Below are 25,284 nucleotides of genomic sequence, written 5' to 3' on the forward strand. Positions count from 1 at the left end.
CAAGCATAACTAGAAATATACAAGAACTGGAAAGAAAAAATAAAATAAAACCAAAATAATTCACAACACAGGGAAGAAGTTATGATCACGACACACAGCTGATGGAGTATACACTAACCTGCTCATTATTCAGACACTAGATGGCGCCACACAGTTATTAAAAGTACATTATAGCTAAATAATTAGATTTTTATCAAAAACCAGCAACATTCATTCATTCATTCATTTTCCTTCTGCTTAGTTGCTTTATTCCACAGCGGAATGAACCACCATCTATACCAGCATATGTTTAACGCAGCGGATGCCCTTCCAGCGGAAACCCAGTACTGGGAAACACCCATACACACACACACACACACACACACACACACACACACACACACACACACTACGGCCAGTTTAGTTGATCAATTCCCCTATAGCGCATGTGTTTGGACTGTGGGGGAAACCGGAGCACACGGAGGAAACCCCACACCAACACGGGGAGAACATGCAAACTCCACACAGAAACACACACTGACCCAGCCGGGACTCCAACCGGCGACCTTCTCACTGTGAGGCCCTACCAGCAACATTTCAACATTTCAACTATTGAACAATTCGACATGTTTTCCAGATTTTTCCTAACATATCTAGATATGCTCCTCCATGTTAAAAATCAATAAATACACGTCTTTTTAGATACACGTCTGGTGTTTGATGATTTGGGTCACGTGATTCTAATTTCGCGCCTCAGAATTTCCGCATAGATTAAAATGAACAGTAAATAAATCGTAGACTGTGAAATTATTTAAACAACGAATTGCAGTTTTATTCATAGTTTTTGTAATCCGAGAGCCTTCCTCCAGCAGCGAGAAACAACCTGCTCACATTCCCGAACACACACACACACACACACACGCAGCTTCATCAGATCAGCAGCTCCTCCACACACACTGCAGCAGATCTTCAGCACAGCAGGTATCGTCATTTCAGAAAAATAACCTTTAGTAAAAGTCCAACTGATGAGCTTTGAGTGTGTTTTGAGTAGATTAGAAACAGAAACTATCATTTCAGACTGAAAGCTTGTTTATGTGCATGATCTAAACGCGCTGCTTTTTAAAGCTACTATCATTACAGTTAAAAAAAAGCTGTGTTTAGTTTAGTTTCGTTTAGTTTAGTTTAGTTAATAACCGTCTCATTGTCTTGAATTTGTGGTACATTTTGACCCTGACTATAACTGACTTTCATATTCAGGAGACAAGCAACATTTACTCCAATATCTCATTTTGTCATGCACAAAAGAAAACAAGACATAATTCATAATCAGTGTTGGGGGAATCTAAAATCACTTAAAGTAGCTTAATGTAAGGAAAGGTAACTAACTTAAAGTGTAATGTTATTTTAGCATTTATTTTAAAGAGTAAGATGTATTAGAAGATTGATACTATAGTACTTTTCTTTTACCAAACACTGTTTATAGTGTAGTCTATCCGAACCACAATTGTAAAGTGTATTATGCTGTATATATCCACAACTCTTAGTTTATGAATGCTCCAATATTAACTATAGTGAACTGATCAACTGAAATAAAGACTGTAGTATACTTAAGCTTTTACTACAGTAAACTGTGGTGTATTGTAGCGTAATCAACTTTATAGTTGTAGTAAACTACAGTATTGGCTCATTCGTTTATATTAGTTCAGTTGTTGTGTTACCATAGCAACAGAAGAATCACCACAGCAGATTAATTACTGTGGTTATTGTGTTGTCATAGCAACTGTAGAATCATCACAACAGATCAGTTACTGTAGTTGTGTTACCATAGCAACTGTAGAATCACCACAAGAGATCAATTATTGTAATTGTGTTGCCATAGCAACAGTAGAATCACCTCAACAGATTAGTTACTGTAGTTGTTGTGTTAACATAGCAACTGTAGAATCACCACAACAGATCAATTACTGTAGTTGTTGTGTTACTATAGCAACTGTAGAATCACCACAACAGATCAATTACTGTAGTTGTTGTGTTACTATAGCAACTGTAGAATGACCACAACAGATCAATTACTGTAGTTGTTGTGTTGCCATAGCAACTATAGAATCACCTCAACAGGTCAATTACTGTAGTTGTTGTTACCATAGCAACAGTAGAATCTCCACAACAGATCAATTACTGTAGTTGTGTTACTATAGCAACTGTAGAATCACCACAACAGATCAGTTACTGTAGTTGTGTTACCATAGCAACTGTAGAATCACTAGTACTTAAGAATGGTTTAAAAACTAGTATTAAACTGTACATTACTGTAGTAGGCTAAATCTATGTAATGTATATGTAAATCTAAACTGTACTTCTCTTCCCTCTGATGTTCAGAAAGCAAAGTGTTTATATATTCTCACTTCAATCTCAAATGTGATTTTTTTAAATGTGAGTTTCATTTATTTTGTTTTTGAGTACTAGGCTCTGTTTTTTGTGTATGTGTGCTACTTCTAAAAGTGTTATTTAAAGTAAAGTGTATTATTATTATGGTTATTTGTTTCTGCTCTAGTGCAGAAGTATGTGCTGGGCTCTGGCTGGAGATGTGCCAATGAAAGCAGGATGAAGTGTTTCCACATGTTCTCAGTGGTGTAACTACAGGTGTGAGGTGTGTTGTTTACTGCTCTTTAACCCCTGCAGAGATGTGGACCTTCAGCCTGATAATGACAGCGCTGGCCTGTGTGCTTTCTCAAGATGCAGAGGAGTCTGTGTCCTACACGGTAAGAACATCTACACTTTTAGCATGTTTATAGTATGAATTAGCATGTTGTTAGCATGTTTAGTATAAATTTCCATATTTAACATAAATTAGAATGTTGCTAGAATGAATTACATGTTGTTAACATGTTTCTAGCATGAATTAGCACATTGTTAACATGTTTCTAGCATGAATTAGCACATTGTTAACATGTTTCTAGCATGAATTAGCACGTTGTTAACATGTTTCTAGCATGAATTAGCACGTTGTTAACATGTTTCTAGCATGAATTAGTGGTTGTTCACATGTTTCTAGCATGAATTAGCAAGTTGTTACCATGATTCAAGCAAGTTAGTAGCATGTTGTCAGCATTAATTAGCAAGCTTGTTAATGTTTCTAGTATGAATTAGCATGTTGTCAACATTATCTTAGCGTGATTTAACACGCTGTTAGCATGTTTCTAGCATCAATTAGCATGTTGTTAGTATGTTTCTAGCATGAATTAGCATAATGTTAGCATGTTTCTAGCAGGAATTAGATGGTTGTTAGCATGTATCTAACATAAATTAAAATGATGTTAGCATTGTTTCTTGCATAAATTAGTATGTTGTTAGCATGTTACTAATATGAATTATTGTGTTGTTAACATGTAACTAGTATGAATTAACATGCTGTTGTCATGATCCTGTTATGAATTAACATGTTGTTAGCATGTTTCCGATATGGATTAGCATTTTGATAACATGTTTCTGGTATGAATGTTTCTTGCTACCATGATTTTAGCTTGAATTATCATGTTGTTTGCATGATTCTAGTATGAATTAGCAAGTTAGTAGCATGTTTCTAGCATTAATTAGCAAGCTTGTTAGCATTTTCTAGTATGATTTAGCATGTTGTCAGCATTATATTGATTATATGATTTAACACGTTAGCATGTTTCTAGCATGAATTAGCATTTTGTTAGTATGTTTCTAGCATGAATAAATGGTTGTTAGCATGATTGTAGCATGAACTAGCACATTGTTAGCATCTCCTCCTTTGTTTGTATTCTGATGTGTAACGCTAATCATTCAGTGGAGTAATATGGAGTTGTAATGTGCTCTAAACCTGCCGGATCTACTTTAGCTGTGCCTTTATCATGTGCAGTCACCATCAGCCAATCAGAATCCAGCATTCAGCAGACATGTGGTATAAGGTGACAGCTAAAGCTTTGTCATACTGTGTGTGTTGTTTATGTTTCAGAGATGCACAGAAGGCTATGAGTACGATCCCTTTAAAGAGGGATGCACAGGTAATACAATAACTGATCATCTGACACTCTCTCCATGGCCTTCAATGGCCAACAGGAGTATCCATGAGTCTGAGAAACTGATCATAATGCTTAAAGTTCAGCCAGAAATCTCATCATTTCCTTTTGCCAAACCTGTGTGAGTTTCTTTCTTCTGTTGAACACAAAGGAAGATATTCTGAAGAATGCTGGAAAATCAGACATGGGCTGGTTACATCTGCATACTTATTTGAGCATATTTAAACAAATGCTAAAAGGAAATGCATACGTTTTGAAAGTGTGTATAGTTTTATGTACACAGCTAGTGGTGTAGCGCATCCCAGATCTCACGGTTTGGATCACGTTATGGGGTTTTAGTCACAGATCAGACCATTTTTCGGATCAGCTAGAAAGGAGAGGAGATAAATGTCAGTTCCTTTCCATTTAATACAGAAACAGCACTGCAAGACACTTTGGGTTTTAACAAACAGAACTTAGAGCCTGTAATTTAATTAAAAATAATATTAAATGAAGAAATAATCAGCTGAATAAAAATAAACTAAAATATTCAGTACTGTGAGAAACTCACTGTCAGCTATTACTGCTGCTGATGACGCTAAATGTAGAAATCTAACATTATAATTTGTACAACCCATATTTATTTTAGTCTCATCTTCAGTAAATGATTCAGTTAATCACTCATAGATCTTCATGTTTCATTGCTTGATGATCATTGTTGAAGAATTATTCAGTGGCATGTTTTTGATGGCTGGTTGTCTCCACCTACTGGTTAAATAATGTAATTGCTGCCTACAACTTTCAGTTTTGAGCATGGTTAAATGCATATGATGGTGATTTTAATCTTCACCATAAACATGAATTCATTTTCTTTTCGGCTTAGTCCCTTTATTAATCAGGGGTCGCCACAGCGGAATGAACCGCCAACTTATCCAGCACATGTTTTATGCAACCGCAACCCAACACTGGGAAACACCCATACACTCTTGCATTCACACACATACACTACGGCCATTTTAGTTCATTAATTTTCCTATAGCGCATGTGTTTGGACTGGGGGAAACCGGAGCACCCGGAGGAAACCCAGGGTGAGAACATGCAAAACACATTCAAACACATGTGCTATAGGGGAATTGATTAACTAAATTGGCCGTAGTATATGAGTGTGAATGCAAGAGTATATGGGTGTTTCCCAGTGTTGGGTTGCGGCTGGAAGGGCATCCGCTGCGTAAAACGTGCTGGATAATTTGTCGGTTCATTCCGCTGTGGTGACCCATGATTAATAAAGGGACTAAGCTGAACATGAATGAATGAATGATGTTTTGTGAAGCTGCTGTGGAACGATTATCATTATGAAGAGCGCTGTTGACCTTATTCTTCAATGCAGAAGTGTGCTCGCGATTGTGATTGGTTTAGAACTGCAGATTCGTTTGTCTATGGGAGAAATGACTAACAATAATAAATGGAAGAAAACAGTCAAACTACTCACCCTACAATCAAGTGTGTTCATGACTATACATAAAAAGAAGAAGAATGTAATAAGACAATATCAGTTTACATCATCAAGCAGCTGAACGAGCTGTTTTTAACGTCTAAATATTAATGGAAGTGAATGAGAGCGGAGGTCTAGAGACAAAAAGATTCCAATGGCTGCGCCCACTCGGACGTAAAGAATATGGTCAGTACAAGTATACTTGAATTGAATTGTACTGTCTCTTTAATGCTAGTCTTCTGCATGTTTTCCACAGATGTTGATGAGTGTGTCCTCGTGTCTGATGCCTGTAAAGCGGGCATGAAGTGTATAAACCACTACGGCGGATACCTCTGCCTGCCCCAGAACGCTCAGATCTTCATTAATAATGGAAACGAACCATCGCAGGCCTCAGACTCTGTTCCTCAAACACACACAGAGACTAACCACAGATCTGCAGCTGCCGGAGGCTCTCAGTGCTCTGCTGGATTCACACGCGACCAACACAACTACTGCCAGGGTACAGCAGTACACGCATGTTAGGAAAGCCTTACTTCACTGCATTAGAAAACACAAGAACAGAGATGAGGATAACAGGGTTGAGGATAACAGAGTTGAGGATAACAGAGTTGAGGATAACAGAGCTGAGGATAACAGAGCTGACAGTAATATACCTGACAGTAACAGAGTTGAGGATAACAGAGATGAGGATAACAGAGATGATGATTAGAGATTTGATGATGACAGAGTTGACAGTAATATACCTGACAGTAACAGAGTTGACACATAATTAATCTATTTTTGGTGAATCCTAAACGTTTTGCACATATTAATGAGAGCTTTAATGTTTTTTTTAATTGTGGTAAGAAGACAGAATATACAGTCTGTATAAAGGCCACTCAACTGAGACTGCCCTGCTCTCGGTCGTGGAGGACCTCAGACTGGCTAAAGCAGACTCTAAATCATCTGTCCTCATCTTGCTGGATTTATCAGCTGCTTTTGACACTGTAAACCACCAGATCCTGCTATCTACGCTTGAGTCACTGGGCGTCACAGGCACTGTTATTCAATGGTTCAGTTCCTACCTCTCGGACAGGTCATTCAGGGTGTCGTGGAGGGGAGAGGTGTCCAACCTACAGCATCTATACACTGGGGTACCTCAGGGCTCTGTGCTTGGACCACTTCTCTTCTCTATCTACACGGCATCTTTAGGAACAGTCATCCAGAAACATGGTTTTTCCTACCACTGCTATGCTGATGACACCCAGCTATACCTCTCTTTCCACCCTGATGATCCCTCGGTTCCAGCTCGCATTTCAGCCTGCCTGTCAGACATTTCACTCTGGATGCAAGATCATCATCTCCAGCTTAACCTCATGAAAACGGAAATGCTTGAAGTCTCTGCCAACCCGACCCTTCACCATAACTTTTCAATCCAGATGGATGGAGCAACCATCACTGCATCCAAAATGGTAAAAAGCCTTGGAGTTACGATTGATGACCAACTGAACTTCTCTGACCACATTTCTAGAACTGCCCGATCTTGCAGATTCGCACTCTACAACATCAGAAAGGTCCGACCCTTCCTATCTGAACATACAGCTCAACTCATTGTTCAAGCTCTTGTCCTCTCCAAACTGGACTATTGCAACTCGCTGCTAGCCGGGCTACCAGCTAGTTCTATCAAACCTCTTCAGCTGCTTCAGAACGCAGCAGCACGAGTGGTCTTTGATGAACCCAAAAGAGCACATGTCACTCCGCTACTCACCCGTTTGCACTGGCTTCCAGTTGCTGCCCGCATCAAATTCAAAGCTCTGATGTTTGCTTACAAAGTGACCTCTAGCTGTGCTCCTTCGTATCTGCTCTCACTTCTGCAGATATATGTGCCCTCCAGAAACTTGCGTTCTGTGAATGAACGTCACCTCGTTGTTCCATCCCAAAGAGGGAAGAAATCACTTTCCCGAACTCTCACATTCAATCTGCCCAGTTGGTGGAATGAACTCCCTAACTACATCAGAACAGCAGAGTCACTTGCTGTCTTCAAGAAACGACTAAAAACGCAACTGTTTAGTCTCCACTTTTCCTCCTAATCTGCAATTGCCTCTCTGGCTATACCACTAACTGAGCCCTCTTTCTCTCTCTCTCTCTCTCTCTCTCTCTCTCTCTCTCTATTAAAAAAAAAAAAAAAAAAAAAAAAAAAAAAATTCTACTAATGTTTTTGCTTCTTAGACTTTTACACGCCTGAAACTTGTCTATAGCGCTTGTTCACTGCTGCTCTTATAGTTGTGTAAATTGCTTCCTTGTCCTCATTTGTAAGTCGCTTTGGATAAAAGCGTCTGCTAAATGACTAAATGTAAATGTAAATGTAAATATTTACATCTATAAATATGAATACCCAACATGTGTGTGTCCAGATGTGGATGAATGCTCTCAGGGCCTGCACACCTGTGCTTCAGACCAGATCTGCTACAACAGCAGAGGCTCCTACAGCTGTCAGTGTCAGCCTGGGTACCAGAGACACGGAGACCAGTGTGTGGGTGAGTACCGTACCACAGCTCCAGTGTTGGGGGAAATGTATTGCAAGTTACACAGGTTACATAATAATATTACTTTTCTAAGTAACGAGTACAGTAATGCATTAATTTAATGAATTAGCTTCTAAATAGCTGAATTAACTGAGCTTGGTCATGTTGAATCCTGAACTGATGAGAGAATGCAGGAACAGACAGAGAGCAGGATGGCTTTACATTTCTGCAATACTGGAAGTGTTTTAATCATTCTGAACACATGAAGAAAAGGAAAAGGGGATTATAGTCTCAGTGCACACTGATTTAATAAGACTAACAGCAGCAAACACACTGCTTTAAACTGTCATTCATCTGTATATACGGCATGTAGAGCCGTCTCCGAGGATAACATTACCCTACAGTATTACTACTGGTGTGTTTTTAATGATTAGAAATGAAGATTTCGCAGTGTTGTTATTTGCAGAGCTCCTCTATTAAAAAAGTCCCTGCAAGTTCTGAAAGAGATCAGGCCTCAGCCAGGGGGAAAGCAAAAGTAACGTAATGCATTACTTACCATAACAAGCAACTAACAAGTAACGGAAAAATAACACAACTACTTATTTACTTGGGGAGTAACTCAATATTGTAATGGATTACTTTCAAGAGGAACTTTCCCCAACACTGGTCATTACATCCTTCATCATCAGAGGTGAACAAGAATAAAAGAAGAACATTTTGTTATCCAACTAAACCTGTTTCATTTGCTGTCGCTGTGTGTGTGTGTGTGTGTGTGTGTGTGTGTGTGTGTGTGTGTGTGTGTGTGTACATGTGAACGTCTTTGCAGACAGGAATGAGTGTCTGCTGTCCCACTACTGCATGCACAGGTGTGTGAACACCGCCGGCTCCTACTACTGTGAGTGTAATGATGGATATCAGCTCGCCAGCAACAACCACAGCTGTGTGGGTGAGTCCAAGACCTGTGTGTGTGTGTGTGTGTGTGTGTGTGTGTGTGTGGATGTTCTTGTTATATTAAAGGCGTTCTTTTATGCACAAATCAGTTTTATGAGGTGTTTATCAGAGTGTCATAATCAATCATTTGTACGCTGCGATGCAGACGAGGATGATTCAGTATCGGTAACAGTTATGATGTATTGACCGTTTTCTGACATACCATAGAGTCATAATCTGAAGGCCACTTTGTATTGCAGGAGGGTTTCATCTTGTCATTTCTGACGAATAAAACAATGTCTAAAAGTTGCTATGTGACTAAATGTAAAGTAGACAAGCTAAAAAATCCAAAACCATATATACTATATATACTATAACCTGTCGACCTCAAGAAACGAGTGTTTAAGGACGCAAAAGTAGAGCACCACACAGCCTGATCTGACCTGACTGAAGAGAGGACGTACTGTAGGCAAACAATGTCATTTTGACAATGAAGGATGAGGGAGCTCTCAGATATCATCTAAAATATCGGTTTAATAAGGGATAGTTCACCCAAAAATGATAATTTACTTTAATTTTATTTTTGAGTCAAGTGTTTCCAAACCTTTAAGAATTTCCTCTGTTGAACACAATAAAAGACACTATTGAAGTCAATGGAGAGGGGTTTCCAGCCTTCTGCAAAACCTTTTGTGTTCAACAGAAGAGACATGATTGTGACAAGTGAATAAATAACAACAGAACGTTCACTTCCGTGGGAGCTGTGTCTTTAATTTGTGTTCTGAAGATTAATGAAGATCCTGAAATATTCATTTCTGGGTGATCAGACTCTGGAAAAAGGCAAACATCAGGCAGCTGTTAGTCCTGAATCGATATTGAGCAACACAGAAAAGCTCCCCTCACTTTAAAACAATAGACTTAACAATAGACATGTGTTATTGTCACTGCAGCATTATTAAGGTGCAGTAGATATCATTACTGTAATGGAGAAAGAAACCCTGAGTCTATCAGATTAGCTTGACTTATAGTTGTGCCAAGAATTGGCCTTCAGATCGCTCACAGAGGAATTTAAAATATCTCATGGTGCATTTTTCAGAAGGAGAACAATCAGTTTAGAGGAGCCTGTCTGCGCTTTAGTGAAGCGGATCTTTCAAGAGGGACTCAACACTGCATTAATGCTCTTCTTATTTAGAGTTTCTGTCTTGTTTCTAGTCTAAATAACTTAAGTCAGTCTTTTAGGGTAGGGCTATCAGTCATTTAGGGGGCGGAGCTATCAATCTTTTAGGGTGCTGCTATCAGTCATTTAGGGTGGGGCTATCAATCTTTTAGGGTAGGGCTATAAATCTTTTAGGGCGGGGCTATCAGTTAATTGGGGTAGGGCTATCAATATTAGGGTGGAGCAATTAGTCCTTTAGGATGGTGCTATCAATCTTTTAGGGTGGGGCTATCAGTCATTTAAGGTGGAGCTATCAATCATTTAGGGTAGGGCTATCAGTCCTTTAGGGCGGTGTTATTAAGCTTTTAGGGCGGAGCTATCAGTCTTTTACGGTGGGGCTATCAGTCCTTTAGGCCGGTGCTTTCAGTGTTTTAGGGCGGAGCTATCAGTACTTTAGGGTGGGACTATCTGTCCTTTAGTGTACTTTAGGGTAGGACTTTCAATCTTTTAGGGCTATCAGTCCTTTAAGGTGGGGCTATAAGTTCTTCAGGGCGGGGCTATCCATCATTTAGGGCGTGGCTATCATTCCTTTAGGGTGTGGCTAACAATCTTTTAGGGCAGAGCTATCAGTTCTTTGATGCGGGGCTATTAGTTCTTTTGGGCGGGTTATCAGTTCTTTGGGGCGGGGTTATTAGTTCTTTTGGGCGGGTTATCAGTTCTTTGGGGCGGGGTTATTAGTTCTTTTGGGCGGGCTATCAGTTTTTTGGGGCGGCGCTATTAGTTCTTTAGGGCAGGCTTTCAGTCCGTGTCTTGTTTCTGCTAACTTTTATCCCTTTGTCAATGTTGTTTTCTTAGCAACGCTCATCTTCCAATGACCCAATCAGTTCCCAAAGGACAAAATCATACACTGCCCTATATTTTATTTCTCATTCAGGAGCGCTTCAAGTGGATATGCCTCTCGATATGGGAAAGAAGCCAAATCTTAACTTCCATTTCATGGCGACTTTTAGCAATTAATATTACCTTGCAGGAAAATCATGCAGAATATGAGCATGAGCAGATGACCTGTACACAGAGGAAAGTGTAAAAGTGTGTGTGTGTGTGTGTGTGTGTGTGTGTTTCAGATGTGAACGAGTGTGAAGTGTCTCAGCCGTGTCAGCATCAGTGCTTTAACCTGCTGGGCTCCTTCATCTGCCAGTGTGATACGGGTTATGAACTCGGCCCGGATGCAGTCTCCTGTGTGGGTCAGTGCTGACTCTGTGCTATCTTTATCAACAGCTTCATAGCGACACTAAATTGACATCAAGCAAGACCTAAAAAGAACCCATCAGAAATACTAATCGATTTGATGTTAAAACTTTGAGGTCTATTTAACATCCACACATTGATGTCCTTTTGACCACCAAAATAATGACACAAAAAGTCATTTAATATAGGAATTACAAATTTACAATGGATTTTGTGTCTATAAAATGCATGTAAACTACCTTGATGTCAAAATAACATCAAATTGACTTTTAAAACTGGCATCTAAAGGTTTACGTACAGTCCTCTTTTTGACTCCAGTGTTGGATGTCAATTTGATGTTGTTTTACATCAAGCACTTCAATAGACATCAAAGTAATTTGCATTTTTGAGTTGTTTTTTGGTGTGGTTTTGACACGTTTCAGTTTGCACAGAGAGCATAGCTCAGTGTTGTGTGTATTCGACCTGTGGTTGTGTGTTCAGATATCGACGAGTGCTCGTTCTCCAGCTACATGTGCCAGTACGCGTGTGTGAACAGCGAGGGTGGATACTCCTGCACCTGCCCAGACGGATATCAGATACACAGAACAAGAATGTGTCAAGGTATCGGCCTCCTCCTTCATAAAATACAGCGCTCTCTCTCCATCCACACCCAGAGATTTCAGCCAGGAATTCACAAACACATCACATGCTCATCATGGAAACAATGCAGAGCTCAAGCCCTGCCGCTGGAGCTTTTCCTGTGTGCTGTAGCTTTAATAAGTGATAATTATCAGTTTTTTTCAACCGCTAACAAGCATTACTGTTTACTTAGATTTTTACTCTTGTTTTTCGTCCAACTATCTAAAAATTCATAAATCAAGAAGCATTTCTTAAAAAAAGCAACCATATTGTTTTGTTTTAAGATTGAGTCAAAATTGAGTAATTAAAGTAAGGGAAACACCCATACACACACACTCATACACTACAGCCAGTTTAGTTCATCAGTTCCCCTATAGCGCATGTGTTTGGACTGTGGGGGAAACCGGAGCACCCGGAGGAAACCCACACCAACATGGGGAGAACATGCAAACTCCACACAGAAACACCAACTGACCCAGCCGGGACTCAAACCAGCGACCTGCTTGCTGTGAGGACACCGTGCTGACCACTGAGCCGCCGTTATTTTACTGTTGTTTTAAATAGATCTAATGAATGCATTTACATTTATCAATTAAGATGCTTTTATCCTCACTTGTAAGTCGCTTTGGATTAAAGCATCTGCTAAATCCACCATGTTTGTAGTTTGCTTACAGTTCTTACCCACATTAGCATCTAATCAAATTCGCATCCAACTCGCAATGTATTGTGGGTAGAGAGATCTGCACTTTGAGTTACCACCCAGATAACTTTTTTTAACTGGTTTAGGACACTAATTCAATTTACGAATACCTTTTAGGATGATAGTTTGCGAATTGGTCCGCAGAAATAGACTATAGAATACATAAGATGTGTCACTCGTATAGTTTTGAATGGGGAAAATGTAAAGTTCAATATGGCCGCCCTATTAACGAAAGCCCAGATTTTAAGAAAGCAGCCAATCATTGATCTCTATAGGCTGATGATTCTCTGGGGGAGGGGCTCAGTGCAGACATGTGTTGAAGACAGTTTCTTCAGCTTCATTATGAAGCCTCTGGGGTCAGCAAACATGCTGGAATCACAGCGAAAACTTGCTTCACATACATGAGAAATGAATCCACACAAGGCTTCAAATCTCTACTTTTAAACAGACCAACTACACTTGAGAACAAATGTTCTCTGGTTTTGTAATCTGTATGAAACAAACATAAGGTCCAGTATTTTCCATCTGATCTCATTATTTTAAAGAACTCTTGTCTCCGTAATTTAAATGCACATGAGGGTAACCACTCGAGCACCAACAAAACAAACAGGTCGCTGTTGTTTTTTTACGATCAGCTGAAAATTACCCCAGGAGACCAGCAAGATTGGATGCGACGTTATTCAAAGGATGATATTGTGTAACATGCAGGTTATTGATTGTTACCGTTCTTCTCCCCTAATTTTCTGTGATGTGAATTTGCAACACTACCAGTAAACTATTGTGTGAGTCCACAAGGAAGTTCAGAACACATTAATTAGTTATTGCCAATGATGTTTATGAGCTTTGAAGCAGAAAGGCTGTGGGTTTGTTGTGAACACAGAGCATGTGAGTTTTCTGTTGCTGTTAATCCCTGTCTTCTGTCACAGACATCAACGAGTGTGAAACAGCCAATCACGAGTGCCGGGAAGACGAGATGTGCTGGAACTATTACGGAGGTCATCGATGTTACCCACGAAACCCGTGTCTGGAGCCGTATGTGCGGACCTCAGAAAAGTAAGAGCTCAGACATCGAGCTGGCTGTGATTTAAGAGTAAAGTTATAAACTATAAAAACAGTGATAAAGATAAAGAAAACAGCTCTGAGTGTAAAACAGTAGCAGAGTTAAGGATAAAACAATAAAGGATAAAATACTGTCATTCAGAATCCACTGTAATATACAAGACTTGTGCAATTGAAAGCTACAGATGACACTGTGGAGAAGCACACTGCTTGATGTAAAGCCCTCGTTAATCAGCTTATTTACAGATAATGACTGTCTGGAAAACAATAGGTTATATCATGGGAAATAATGATAAAAATGTTGGTGAATTAAAAGAAAATAAGTGTTGTAAGTTTTATTCCACTACACTGACTGCTCTCGTAAATGTTTGATTAGCTAGATTACACGAGCTGGATTCACTGGTCAGATGCTCTATAAACACTGAGGACACCTGCTGGTTACAAGAGGGAAATGCAGAAAGAAAAGCAGAAACTGAACATAGAGAGATTATTATTATTGTTTGCTGATGTGGACACAAATATATATTATATTTAAATTGCTTGATGTGAACTGGTGTTAATGCTGCCGTTTTCATCCGCAGCCGTTGCTCATGTCCGTCGGCAGCGGCGTGTCGAGGCCTGCCGCAGTCCATCGTCTACAAATACATGAACATGCATTCAGAGCGCAGCGTTCCAGCAGACATCTTCCAGATTCAGGCCACAAACATCTTCTCCAGCGCACACTACACCTTCAGAATCAAAGACGGCAATGACAGAGGACAGTTCTTCCTGAGGGTGAGCCATATCTACTCTTCATTTCTCTCTGTACCAGAGATTACCGTTCAGTCTTCATCTTATTATCTGTACTATTTAAAGGTCCCTTGAATTTAAAATGGAGTTGTTTAGATGTTAGTATCAGTATATTAGTCTTAAGGATATCTATTGTCTCTTCTGTGACAAAGTCTGAAGATATAAACCTGATATTCACAGATTGTCTCTTCCGCCTAAAGGGGGCAATACTTTTTGTCGTCTCATACTTCAGTCTCCCATCAAATCTTCTGACCAATCAAATCCTCTCTAGTATCTGATATGCCCCGCCCCTTTCTTCTCATTGGCTATTCATCTCATGCACTTGAGCTCAACCACTCTCACTGGCAGAGCTGTGAAAAAACTAAAGGCTATTGGCTGATTTTAAAAGGGGAGGGGCTCCTCTATGGCCCGCCCTCTCTTCATGTTTCATACTTCATCTAGGCTACTTCTACACTAATCTGGATCAATTTGAAATAGTTTTCGTCTATAAACGCTCCATGTCCACACTACTGTTTTTAATTCTCTACTTCCTCCATACTAAAATGATTGAAACGCTTTCGTTCATGTTCTGATGAAGGACCAAATTTGCAGGCCCTCATCAGAAGGGCATCTTGCCTATTGACAAGCTGCACCTCAGGTGAAGAGTGTAAACCTGGGTCTAAATCCTCAGCACAAGGAGTGACCGAGTGGGCATGCCAAACAACTACTGTGAACTGGATTCATTTTTCATTGAGGATCTTCTCATAGGATTTTTCAAATGTTAAATGAATGCTGTCAGGATCCCTGATGAGCTGTAACACTGTGTGTGTGTGTGTGTGTGTGTGTGTGCATTAGCGCTTCAGCAGTGCCGGGGCGATGCTAGTCTTGACTCAGTCTCTGGAGGGTCCGCAGGAGCTGATCGTGGATCTGGAGATGATCACTCAACACTCACTCATGAACTACCGCTCCAGCTCTTTACTGCGGCTCACCATCATCGTGGGACCTTTTCCTTTCTAAGCCCAGTTTCTACTTCTGTGTTGAGTGATCGCTGTATCCTCTGCACGTACTCAACGCCACTGCAAGCATTTATACTTCTGCGTTCTGTCTGTGTTGAAGTACCACTTCTGAAACACTAGTAGGCAGTGTGGTTTTATGTTTCTTCACCAGTGTTTTGGGTTTATGTCAGAAATGTGTGGGATCCTACTATAGCAGTAGCTCAATCTCACCCATTCAGGGAAGAAAGAGGCGGGAACTGGCGAACAATCAACAACTTTATTCATAAAACAAACACAATGCAAACGTATGCATCCGGAACTCCTCCACAGGACTCAACACTTGTTAAACATTTGCACCAGCCTCTTGCCCCTCCCCCTTCCTATGGCCAATCACAGAAAATGCAGGAAGCTTGACAAATGGACGATAATAGGGCAGAAACAATACATATCAGGCCCCGCCCTAAAGAACTAATAACTCCAACTTAAATAACTGCTAGCCCTGCCCTAAAGGATCGATAGCTCCGCTCTAATGGCACCGATAGCCTCACCCTAAAGGATTGATAGCACCTCCCTAAAGGACTGACAGCACTGCCCAAAGGACTGATAGGTCTGCCCTAAAGGATTGATAGCTCCGCCCTAAAGGCACCGATAGCCTCACCCTAAAGGATTGATAGCACCTCCCTAAAGGACTGATAGCTCCGCCCTAAAGGACTGATAGCACCTCCCTAAAGGACTGATAGCTCCGCCCTAAAGGACTGATAGCTCCACCCTAAAGGTCTGATAGCACCGGCCTAAAGGACTGATAGCTCCGCCCTAAAGGACTGATACAGTAGGTTCGCCCTAAAGGACTGATAGCACCGCCCCATAGGACTGATAGGTCCGCCCAAAGGACTGATAGCACCACTCTAACAGACTGATAGCTCCGCCCTAAAGGCACCGATAGCCTCACCCTAATGGACTGATAGCCCTGCCGTAAAGGACTGATCACTCCGCCTTAAAGGACTGATAGCTCCGCCTAAAAGGACTGATAGCTCCGCCCTAAAGGACTGATAGCTCCGCTTTAAAGGACTGACAGCTCCGCCCTAAAGGACTGATAGCTCCGCCTTAAAGGACAGATAGCCCCACACTAATGGACTGAGACTCACTTTGAAGGACTGATAACCCACCCAAAGAGAGCTAGGGTTATCGAGACACATCTGAGGAAAAGCCTGAGGGAGAGCACACTTCTTACTCTTGATTGTTGTGCAGAAGTAGTTAAGTTATGCAGCGCCACCTTGTGTACCGGAGTATTTCAGTTTGTCATTAAGCACCATCTAATGTCAGAGAGTGACCACATATAATGGAGTTATTTTAGGGATCATCTGTCTGACATTAACAATTAACTGCAGACGGACAGCTTTCATTTGTTCAGCTTTAATATCTCAGTGAAAAGAGGATCTCTGACCAGTTGAAATGCTCACAAAGCCCAGTACTGGTATTGAATGTAGAGTTTATTTTGCACTGATGACCTGAAAATAACCTGATTCTGGCTTTGCATCTGCTCATAACTGCAATAAACCAGCTCTAGCCTGAAACACAGATGTCCTCTAATGTGAAAAATCATCTTCTGTTATCAAATGTTTTGTATTTTTCTTTAAAGAAAAAGAATATATGAGACTGTTGACCATTAATATTTGTACTCGGTTATCAATAAAGGGAAATAGATGTAACATGTGCTTTTTTCTGTAACGTTAGATCGTTTAATATTCATTTAATGCACTGCCAAATGCTTTTCTTATTTAGAGCTGTTGTCTTGTTATTAGTCCAAGTGATTATTTAGCTTGTTTTAAAGAAAAACCTCCTTATTTTTGACATGATTTCTGAAAACAAAGCTACATACTTTACTTTCAGAATGGGATTTGAGAATTTTTAGATATTTGGACTAGAAACAAGACAATTGAAGCATTTTTAACTAAAGATTGTGTTGACTAAATGAAATGTAAATGACATTTTGATTTGCTCTTCCACAACTTCCAGTTTTCACATGCGTCACTTGACCCAGAACTGCATGTTGTTGACAAACTTGCGTTATTTGACGATAGAAAGGTTTAACATTCTGACAAATCTTTATTTAAAGTTAGTATCAGTTTCCAAAAGTGTAGGCATGAATCTGCATGCACAAATCCAGAATAATGTCATTAGTGGACAGAATCGCTTCATCTCTTAACAAATCATATCATCCTGCTGAAAAAGTACTGACATCAGGTCAGTAATACAGTCCAAACACACACACACACACACAAATGCGAAAAACCAATGACAACACGACACACTACTTTAAAAACCAAACGCTCAAGGTGTGTATCAAATCTACAACCTGCATATCAAATATATGTCACCACATAAAAATACTTTATTTACAGGCCAGTAAACAAGTCCAGATAAACACATTAATAAATAGAACAGAAGGATTTTAAAGAAATACAGCAGTCACAAAGTAAAAATACAACAGACGGTAGAAGATCCTTTAAAAACATACAATCTCATTTATCGGCTCCAGCATGCAAATCATCTGGAAGAGTCTTCATGCTGAGAATCTGAACATCCTGGTCATATTTCACCCCAGAACCCAAGGAAAGGAGATTCTACATGCTGAACTCGTGATGACGTGACGCCTAGTTAAATCACACTACAGGATTTTAGGCCTGATTTACTCAATTATTTAATTTGAAGAGCTCGCAGGTCAATCTACGTTCCTGCTCTCACCTATGATCATGAGCTTTGGGTCATGACCGAAAGGAAAAGATCTGAGATACAAGCGGCCGAAATGAGTTTGCAGGGTGGCAGGGCGCACCCTTATAGACAGGGTGAGGAGCTCTGTCACCCGGGAGGAGCTCGGAGTAGAGCCGCTGCTCCTCTACATCCAGAGAAGTCAGCTGAGGTCGGACATCTGTTCCGGATGCCTCCTGGACGCCTACCTAGGGAGGTGTTTGAGGCTTGTCCCACCGGGAGGAGGCCTCGAGGAAGACCCAGGACACGCTGGAGGGACTATGTCTCTCGACTGGCCTGGAAACACCTCGGGATCCCCCCGGAGGAGCAGGAGGAAGTGTCTGGGGAGAGGGAAGTCTGGGGTTCTCTCCTGAGACTGCGGCCCCCGGAAAAGCAGAAGAAAATGAAATGATCTCGCTGACAGATTGGGCTGTGATTGGGGGAAATCAACGTGTGATTGTTGTCTTTATGTGTAAATTACTAAATGACACATTATAGAGGCTCAATGGTGCATCTCCGAGACCTTGCAGATGGAAATCCAAAATCTAGCTTGCTAAATATTCTGGATCAATCCTACAATGTGTCATTTGTGCTGTCGATCATCTGCAATCAATAAATGTGATTATAATGTGATTATAATGGTAGTCAGTGGAGCAAAAACATCACCAACATCACCAAAGGGGAGTCAATCTGAACAGAACACAAGGGTAAATATTGTCATTGTCACGAAAAAAATGGAAATAAAAAGTAGGGTTTTCGGATGAAATATGACCTAGACATGTCACTGAACTGCAGTTTTAGAGTGTCTTCAGCTGCTCAGGTCCAGCACCAGATGCTCATATATCCGCGTTTGACCCTTAAAACTGGACCCCAGCAGGAACTCCCTGTTATCGATGAACACCAGAGAGAAAGCCCTGGGCGCCTGGATGTTCAGCTCCTGGAAGGGAACGAACTGCCTCTTCTTGGCGTCCCAGCGGTAGACGCGCGTGAAGGCGTAATCGCTACCCAGGACGGCGTACTGCCAGCTGGCCACGGAGAACGGCTGGAACACCATGGAGCCCCGGGAAGCCACGGTCTGGATCTCTGTAAACATGCTGCCGTCCCACCGCATCACTTTGGAGTCGCCGATGAAGCGCGTCAGGCAGATGTACAGCTCGTTTTTCACCGTAAAATGTTTGACTGCAAACACATCCTCCATCTCCGGGATATCAGTGCGCCTCTCGAACTGAGCGCTGCCCCGGTTCCACTGGTAAACAACAGGTCTCTGCGAACTGCTGGATAAAATCAGATGCGGTTTTCCAGAAATGTCCAGATACTCCACGTCGGTGTCGCGGTGCCACGGATGGAGCGACTGGTAGGAGTAAAACCCATTTCCGTTCCACTTGTAGATGGTGGTGGAGCCGGCCTTCGAGCTGTCTGCGATGATGAAGAAGGACTCTCCATCTACGGCGAAGATTTCCACATCGTTAGGTTTACGGATCTTCAGGATGTCGATGTCTTGGATTCTAATGAATTTGTTAGCGGAGACGTCACGCTTGAAGATGTGCGAGCCGCCGAACAGCTGAGCTACTATGATGAAGAGCTGGCTGTCGATGACTAGAGGTTTGCAGATCACCGTGGACGTGCCTACAGAGGAGATATATTGGTGAGATTTGAACCAAAATTACACATTTGTTGGGTTGAATATTCCAGTGTGAGGACAATGAAGGGAAAACGATTGTACAAATACATTCATCTAAAGCATCCTGGGAATATTACTGTAAAAGAGAGATCTGTAAACTCATTATGCTGAACACGGTTTGCTTACTTGTGATGTTGTCGAAGTTTCTGAACTCCATCTGCACGTGATCCCACTCCATGAAGCTGCATCTGCCACTGAAGGGCTGAGCGAAAACTACGAACTGATCACCAGCGAAGGAAAAAGCCTCCACTGAAATGGACTGAAACTCCAGAGACTTCAGCAGGGTGAAATCTGAAGCACAAGAACAACACGCAGTCCTTATGAGGTAAGAGTTATGTGTGATTTTCACAATGTAACGTTCATTATATTCATTCTGTATGACAGACTGTGAACAGTTTAGTTTCCTCTCAGTCATTATTATACTGTCATTTTAACCTCTGCACTGCAAAAAAAAATTACTTGTTTCTAGTCCAAATATCTAACAATTCTTAAATCAAGAAGCATTTTCTAGACAAGAAAAACCATTATTTTCAGAAATAATGAAGCAAAATAAAGTGAATTTTTCCTTAAAACAGGCAAAATAAACAGCCAATGAGGGAAGCAGAATAATCATACGTCAAAATAATAAACAACATCATTTCTCTTACTTTCTGTTGATTTTAATGCATTAAAAAACTTTTACTGAAGAGATTTTATGGTGAAAAAGTGTTTCCTTTCATACTTTATAAATATTTCACAATTTAATTTAGATGAAACGTTTGTTTATTCTGCACATAACTATACAATAAAACAATACACAAGTATTTAAGGTTAGTATACCTGTTGATGTAATAATATGGTCACACTTTACAACAATGAACAATACATTTATTACAGTATATGTTCATGTACTGCATTAACTAGTGTGAAGAAGCCTGAATTTGGATGCTAATAATGCATTAGAGAATGTTGAAGTATGATTAATATGCAAGTGTTGTTCATTATTAGATCATGTTAGTAAATACATAATGAAACCTTATTGTAAAATGTGCCCAGTAATATTATATACATATATTATTATTATAATATTATACCTGTTAAAGTAAATATGGTGAGATTATGATTACAGCAGTTAAGAAAATCTGCTAGCATCATAGCTCAGGTGTGTGTATTGAACATTACCAACCTGTGGTGATGCAGTCGAAGGTCTGCGCTTCCAGATCGTTGATTTTTTTCCCCTGGTACGCTTCAGGGCCGTTGCAGAAGATCTGATCCACTGTAGCGTTTGTGTGAAACATCCAGTCCACCAACCACTTCAGCTTACAGTCACAGCTGAACAGATTTCCTCTCAGATCCCTGAACACACACACACACAACAGACCAATCAGAACACAAAGCAGACTGTTGCGTGACTCACAGACCACGCCCTCATCATTTGGATGTACTTTAGGTCGTTCATCCAGACCTGACGATCAGGTGAACGCAGACTTATATGTTGCTCTGGGATCATTAATATTCATAAACCTCCACCCATTAGGTTAAGAAGATTTAACTAAGCATCTACTTTGTTGGTTAAAGTTGTTTTTTGACAAATGACATATTATTATATTGCTTCAGTGTACATCATGCATCGTGTGTGTGTGTCTGTGAGAGCTGCACAGTGGAGCTCGTTAATATTCATGACCAATCCAAATATGGTCAATAAGGACCTTCCTATTCTAGGGATATTAGAGGGATAAATGAACATAAAATTATTTCTGAAGATTTTTTTTAATTACCTTAATTACATGTTCAAAGAGAAATGATTTTACATGCTCATTTATTACTGTTAATATCAGAGAATAATTAAACTCATTAACCGGATTCAGTAATTGACACCTTTAAAATGCAGTTTAAGCTGAACACTAGTATCCTGAGAAATATCTAGTAAAATATGATGCACAGTCATCATGGCAGACACTAAAGAAGTTAGTTAAAAGTATTATGTTAAAAAAATCTTTCCATTAAAGAAGACTGGGGAAATATTTCAAGAAGAATTACACGTTTTACTTCATCTGTGTGCTTGAACAGCTTGTAAAACCATGAAGAGAAAGTGAAAGATGAAATCTGGTAAAACATACGTACACTTTAGTCAAAGCTTCCATCCCCTTGAAGAGGTCTTTGGGCAGCGTCTCCAGATTATTGTACGCCAGACTTCTGCAAAAAAAGAACAGAACAGTGGTTTACATCAGTAATCAGAAACAAGCGTAGGCCTGACACTATCTGTCATGTTTGCTGTGTGATATAATGTCTCAGAAACGATTGTGAAAAGGGATATGACTGTGATTTTAATAGCATTCTATAATAATATTACCACAACATATCTGTTAAAGGAAGTGTCCTAATATAAGCTTAACTGAGGTCATGTGCATGTATTGAGTAACTAGTTCATGTATTGATTATTGCCACAGGCAGAGAAACTCACAGGTGAATTAAAGACTTGAGTCCTCTAAAGGCGAACGGTGATATGGACTTGATCTGGTTGTTTTCTATGAATCTGGAAGACAAAACAAGCGGTGAATAAGATCAGCAGTTTGTCTGTGATGATGAGCTGATTTACTGCTGTTACTCACAGATACTCCAGATGAGGAAGACCGAGGAACGCATCCTCATTAATGGAATCGAAGCTGTTTGCTGTGAAGAGACTAACAGAGAGAATTATAGAGTTAGAGAGAACAGAGTTATATTTACACAGGGGTTGGGCACTGAAACTGAAATGTCTGGTTTTATAGCACAGTAGTTCATCAGTCTGGTGTAGCTCCTCCTCCTCCTCCTCAGTCCAGCATCAGCTGCTGTTGGGAATGACAGACAGGAGTCCTGCACAGCGGCCAGAGGGATTCTGAGCTGTTCTTCAGAATAGTGTTCAGGTCACTACTGATGCTGCTGGAGGAAAACCTTTCCGGACTCGCTCCCCCAAAACACCCCTAAGTGCTCAATAATGTTTAGCTCTGGGTACTGTGCAGGCCATGGGAGATGTTTAACACCACTGTCATGTTCATCAAACTACTCTGTCTGTGCGGTGTATTGGTGCATTATCATCCTGATACATGCCACCGCCTTCAGGATGCAATGTTTGACCCATTGGGTCACATGCTCTTCCAGAATAGTTGGGTAGTCCTCGGCACTGACCCAGCGCCCATCTAGCACCAGTATTGGGCCTAGGGAACGCCATGATATTGAGCCCAAATCATCATGATCCCCCCCCCATGCTTGACTCTGGGCATCAGCAGTCTGGGTGGGACGCTTCTTTGGGGCTTCTCCACACCGTAACTCTCCCGGATGTGGGAAAGATAGAGAAGGTGGACTCAGAGAACAGTACATGTTCCACATTGTCCACAGCTCCAGATCTTCACTGCTGGCATCACTGAAACTGGCGTTTGGCATTGGCAGGAGTGAGCAGAGGTTTGTCTACAGCAGCTGATCATGTATATTGATCATGAGGAGCTCCAGACCAACAGTTCTGCTGGAAACAGGAGAGTCGAGCTGCACATTTAATTCTATTTCAAGAGTTCCCACTTAGATATGCTTGGCGTTTAAAGCAGGTTTGGCATGCTGTCCTGGGAGAGAACCCTGAGCTCGGAGATATTTGAGTCCAGGGCTCCCGCCCGGTTAATAAGCATATCAGGAGATCCGAGATCAGGTAGGTCTCGAGAGCTCCCCCTTTAGAAAAGGGAGGAAAAGGAGGAGATGGGGTGGAAGGGGGGATTCTTCCAAATGATGATAGAGCAGTAGGAAGAAAATGATGCATTTATAGTAAACTAGGATCACTCTGATTGGATTATAACTGATTACAGATGAGCGGCCAGTCGTGCTCAATCATATCACATGCTGCTCTCCAAATGAGTTTATGAAACTTCACATAATTAACCACATTTAATTTCTATACATAAAGCCGGATCTTTATGGACTCTCGTCATGTCTGTGATGATGTTTATACGGTACAGACTGTATATTCTCTCTTCTACCTCTAAACCCAACCCTCACATGCAACTATCAGCATTTGTACACTTCATTCTGTCTGCTCTGAGCTGTTTTCCTCAAGGAGACCAAACTAAATGGGCAAAAACGTCTTGTATAGCTATACTTGTGGGGACATACTACATAAAAGAATTCAACATAAAAAATAAAAGGTACGGACACACAGGACACATGCACACGCTTTCATGGATGCACACATTCACGCGCGCGCGCACACAGACGGCTCATGCATCATCATCATCATGCTGTCTGCTTGTGTGAAGCACAGATGCTCTTACAGCAGGTGGAGTGCAGGTGTGTGAATGAAACTCTCTTTGGGGATTTCAGTAAAGCCGGATTTGACGAATGATCTGAAACGACAGTAAACAGCAGCACCGATGACACATTATCTCCATTATTATCTCCATCATTCTCGTCATTATGATCATTGTTGGTGACTGTAGCTCACAGTGAGATGACGTCCTGCGGGAAGCTCCTCGGTATGGCTCCGGTATTGGCGCAGAGCGCGTTGTCTTTGCTGCAGGTGCAGGGCGCGGGGCAGCGGGAGCTCCTCCTCCGGCCGCCGAGCACCAGCGCCGCCAGCAGCACACACAGCACCGCCGCCCGCCGCAAACACATCATCCCGGACACACAGTCGCTCACCGGAGGCTCATCACCGGCACACGGCCCCGAAGCGACTGCTCAAGACGAGCAGATATCACACGGTGATTATTATGAAGCGGATCCGTTATGATCTGCACCAGCGTTAGCAGCATCCATCCATACTAACACAATCAGAGTCACGGACGCAGGGTGGGCGGGGCTACGCGGATCCACGCCTTATAAAATCTGGCCCCACATGACTGATCTATCTCATTCTTTAATATTAAGCTCTTTTACATGTTTGATGTATTTTAAAATTAGTATCAGCCATTAAAGTCCCGCTCAGGTTGAGGTCGAGTTGTCACGTGACTCCTGTGTCTTTACTCAGCGCTGCTCTTGCTGATCCAGTAACACTCGCGTCATGCAGAACGCGACATTTATTTATTTATTTTAACACGAACTCTTGCAACTCATTTAAATGTCGTTAAGTATTTTAGACCACACGTTTGCAGTTGAACAAATGACTATTTTGCTTGGTGAGCCTCAATGGAAACAGCCTTAAACAACAGTCACTCAGGTTAGAAAAGAGTGTTGGGCTTGAACTGGGCACAGCTGGCGTTTATTTATGTGGCATTAATCCAGGAATGCCAGCTATTCAGGTTAGCTTGGTGGCCACACACGTTGCCTTGCATCACGAGAATATTTTGATTGAATTGAACAGCTTCAAAACTTATTTTGACCTATTTAAGCATGGCTCCATGTTTGCTATTTAATTTAGTTGATGAATGATATAGTGAATTCAGAAA

General features: G+C 41.1%; 2 protein-coding genes across 4 annotated transcripts; one reads left to right on the forward strand and one right to left on the reverse strand.

The window, feature by feature from the left end:
- Positions 1–878: 878 nt before the first annotated feature.
- Positions 879–17,180, forward strand: efemp1 (EGF containing fibulin extracellular matrix protein 1). 3 transcript variants are annotated; one of them, XM_056470956.1, is made up of 11 exons: positions 879–960; positions 2,534–2,741; positions 3,962–4,010; positions 5,753–5,995; positions 7,890–8,012; positions 8,827–8,946; positions 11,208–11,327; positions 11,812–11,931; positions 13,576–13,702; positions 14,290–14,482; positions 15,332–17,180. In XM_056470956.1, exons 2-11 carry the CDS (start codon positions 2,664–2,666, stop codon positions 15,491–15,493), a joined length of 1,335 nt encoding a protein of 444 aa, XP_056326931.1. In that variant the 5' UTR covers positions 879–960; positions 2,534–2,663; the 3' UTR covers positions 15,494–17,180. The 3 variants fall into 3 exon arrangements, with proteins under 3 accessions (XP_056326931.1, XP_056326932.1, XP_056326933.1); XM_056470957.1 differs by having other exon boundaries at positions 886–960; positions 2,662–2,741; XM_056470958.1 differs by having other exon boundaries at positions 935–960; positions 2,539–2,741.
- Positions 17,181–17,557: 377 nt separating this feature from the next.
- Positions 17,558–24,691, reverse strand: lgi1a (leucine-rich, glioma inactivated 1a). The gene is made up of 8 exons (XM_056471167.1): positions 24,345–24,691; positions 24,175–24,246; positions 22,492–22,563; positions 22,344–22,415; positions 22,004–22,075; positions 21,066–21,235; positions 20,027–20,191; positions 17,558–19,845 (listed from the first exon to the last, which is right to left on the reverse strand). The coding sequence occupies exons 1-8, from the start codon at positions 24,515–24,517 to the stop codon at positions 19,028–19,030; spliced, it is 1,614 nt and encodes a 537-aa protein (XP_056327142.1). The 5' UTR covers positions 24,518–24,691; the 3' UTR covers positions 17,558–19,027.
- Between the last annotated feature and the right edge of the window lie 593 nt (positions 24,692–25,284).

Source organism: Danio aesculapii, chromosome 13 (assembly GCF_903798145.1).
Source record: "Danio aesculapii chromosome 13, fDanAes4.1, whole genome shotgun sequence".
Classification (NCBI taxonomy): domain Eukaryota; kingdom Metazoa; phylum Chordata; class Actinopteri; order Cypriniformes; family Danionidae; genus Danio; species Danio aesculapii.

What these genes read in the sequence shown, in the direction of transcription:
- efemp1 (XM_056470956.1), top strand. Translation starts at nt 2,664, where the DNA reads ATGTGGACCTTCAGCCTGATAATGACAGCGCTGGCCTGTGTGCTTTCT. An exon ending in ACACGGAGACCAGTGTGTGG is followed by an intron (nt 8,013 to 8,826) that starts GTGAGTACCGTA and finishes ACGTCTTTGCAG; the next exon opens with ACAGGAATGAGTGTCTGCTG. An exon ending in CAGAACAAGAATGTGTCAAG is followed by an intron (nt 11,932 to 13,575) that starts GTATCGGCCTCC and finishes CTTCTGTCACAG; the next exon opens with ACATCAACGAGTGTGAAACA.
- lgi1a (XM_056471167.1), bottom strand. Translation starts at nt 24,517, where the DNA reads ATGATGTGTTTGCGGCGGGCGGCGGTGCTGTGTGTGCTGCTGGCGGCG. An exon ending in CTTCCTCATCTGGAGTATCT is followed by an intron (nt 22,416 to 22,491) that starts GTGAGTAACAGC and finishes TTTGTCTTCCAG; the next exon opens with ATTCATAGAAAACAACCAGA. An exon ending in CTTCGACTGCATCACCACAG is followed by an intron (nt 20,192 to 21,065) that starts GTTGGTAATGTT and finishes CTTGTGCTTCAG; the next exon opens with ATTTCACCCTGCTGAAGTCT.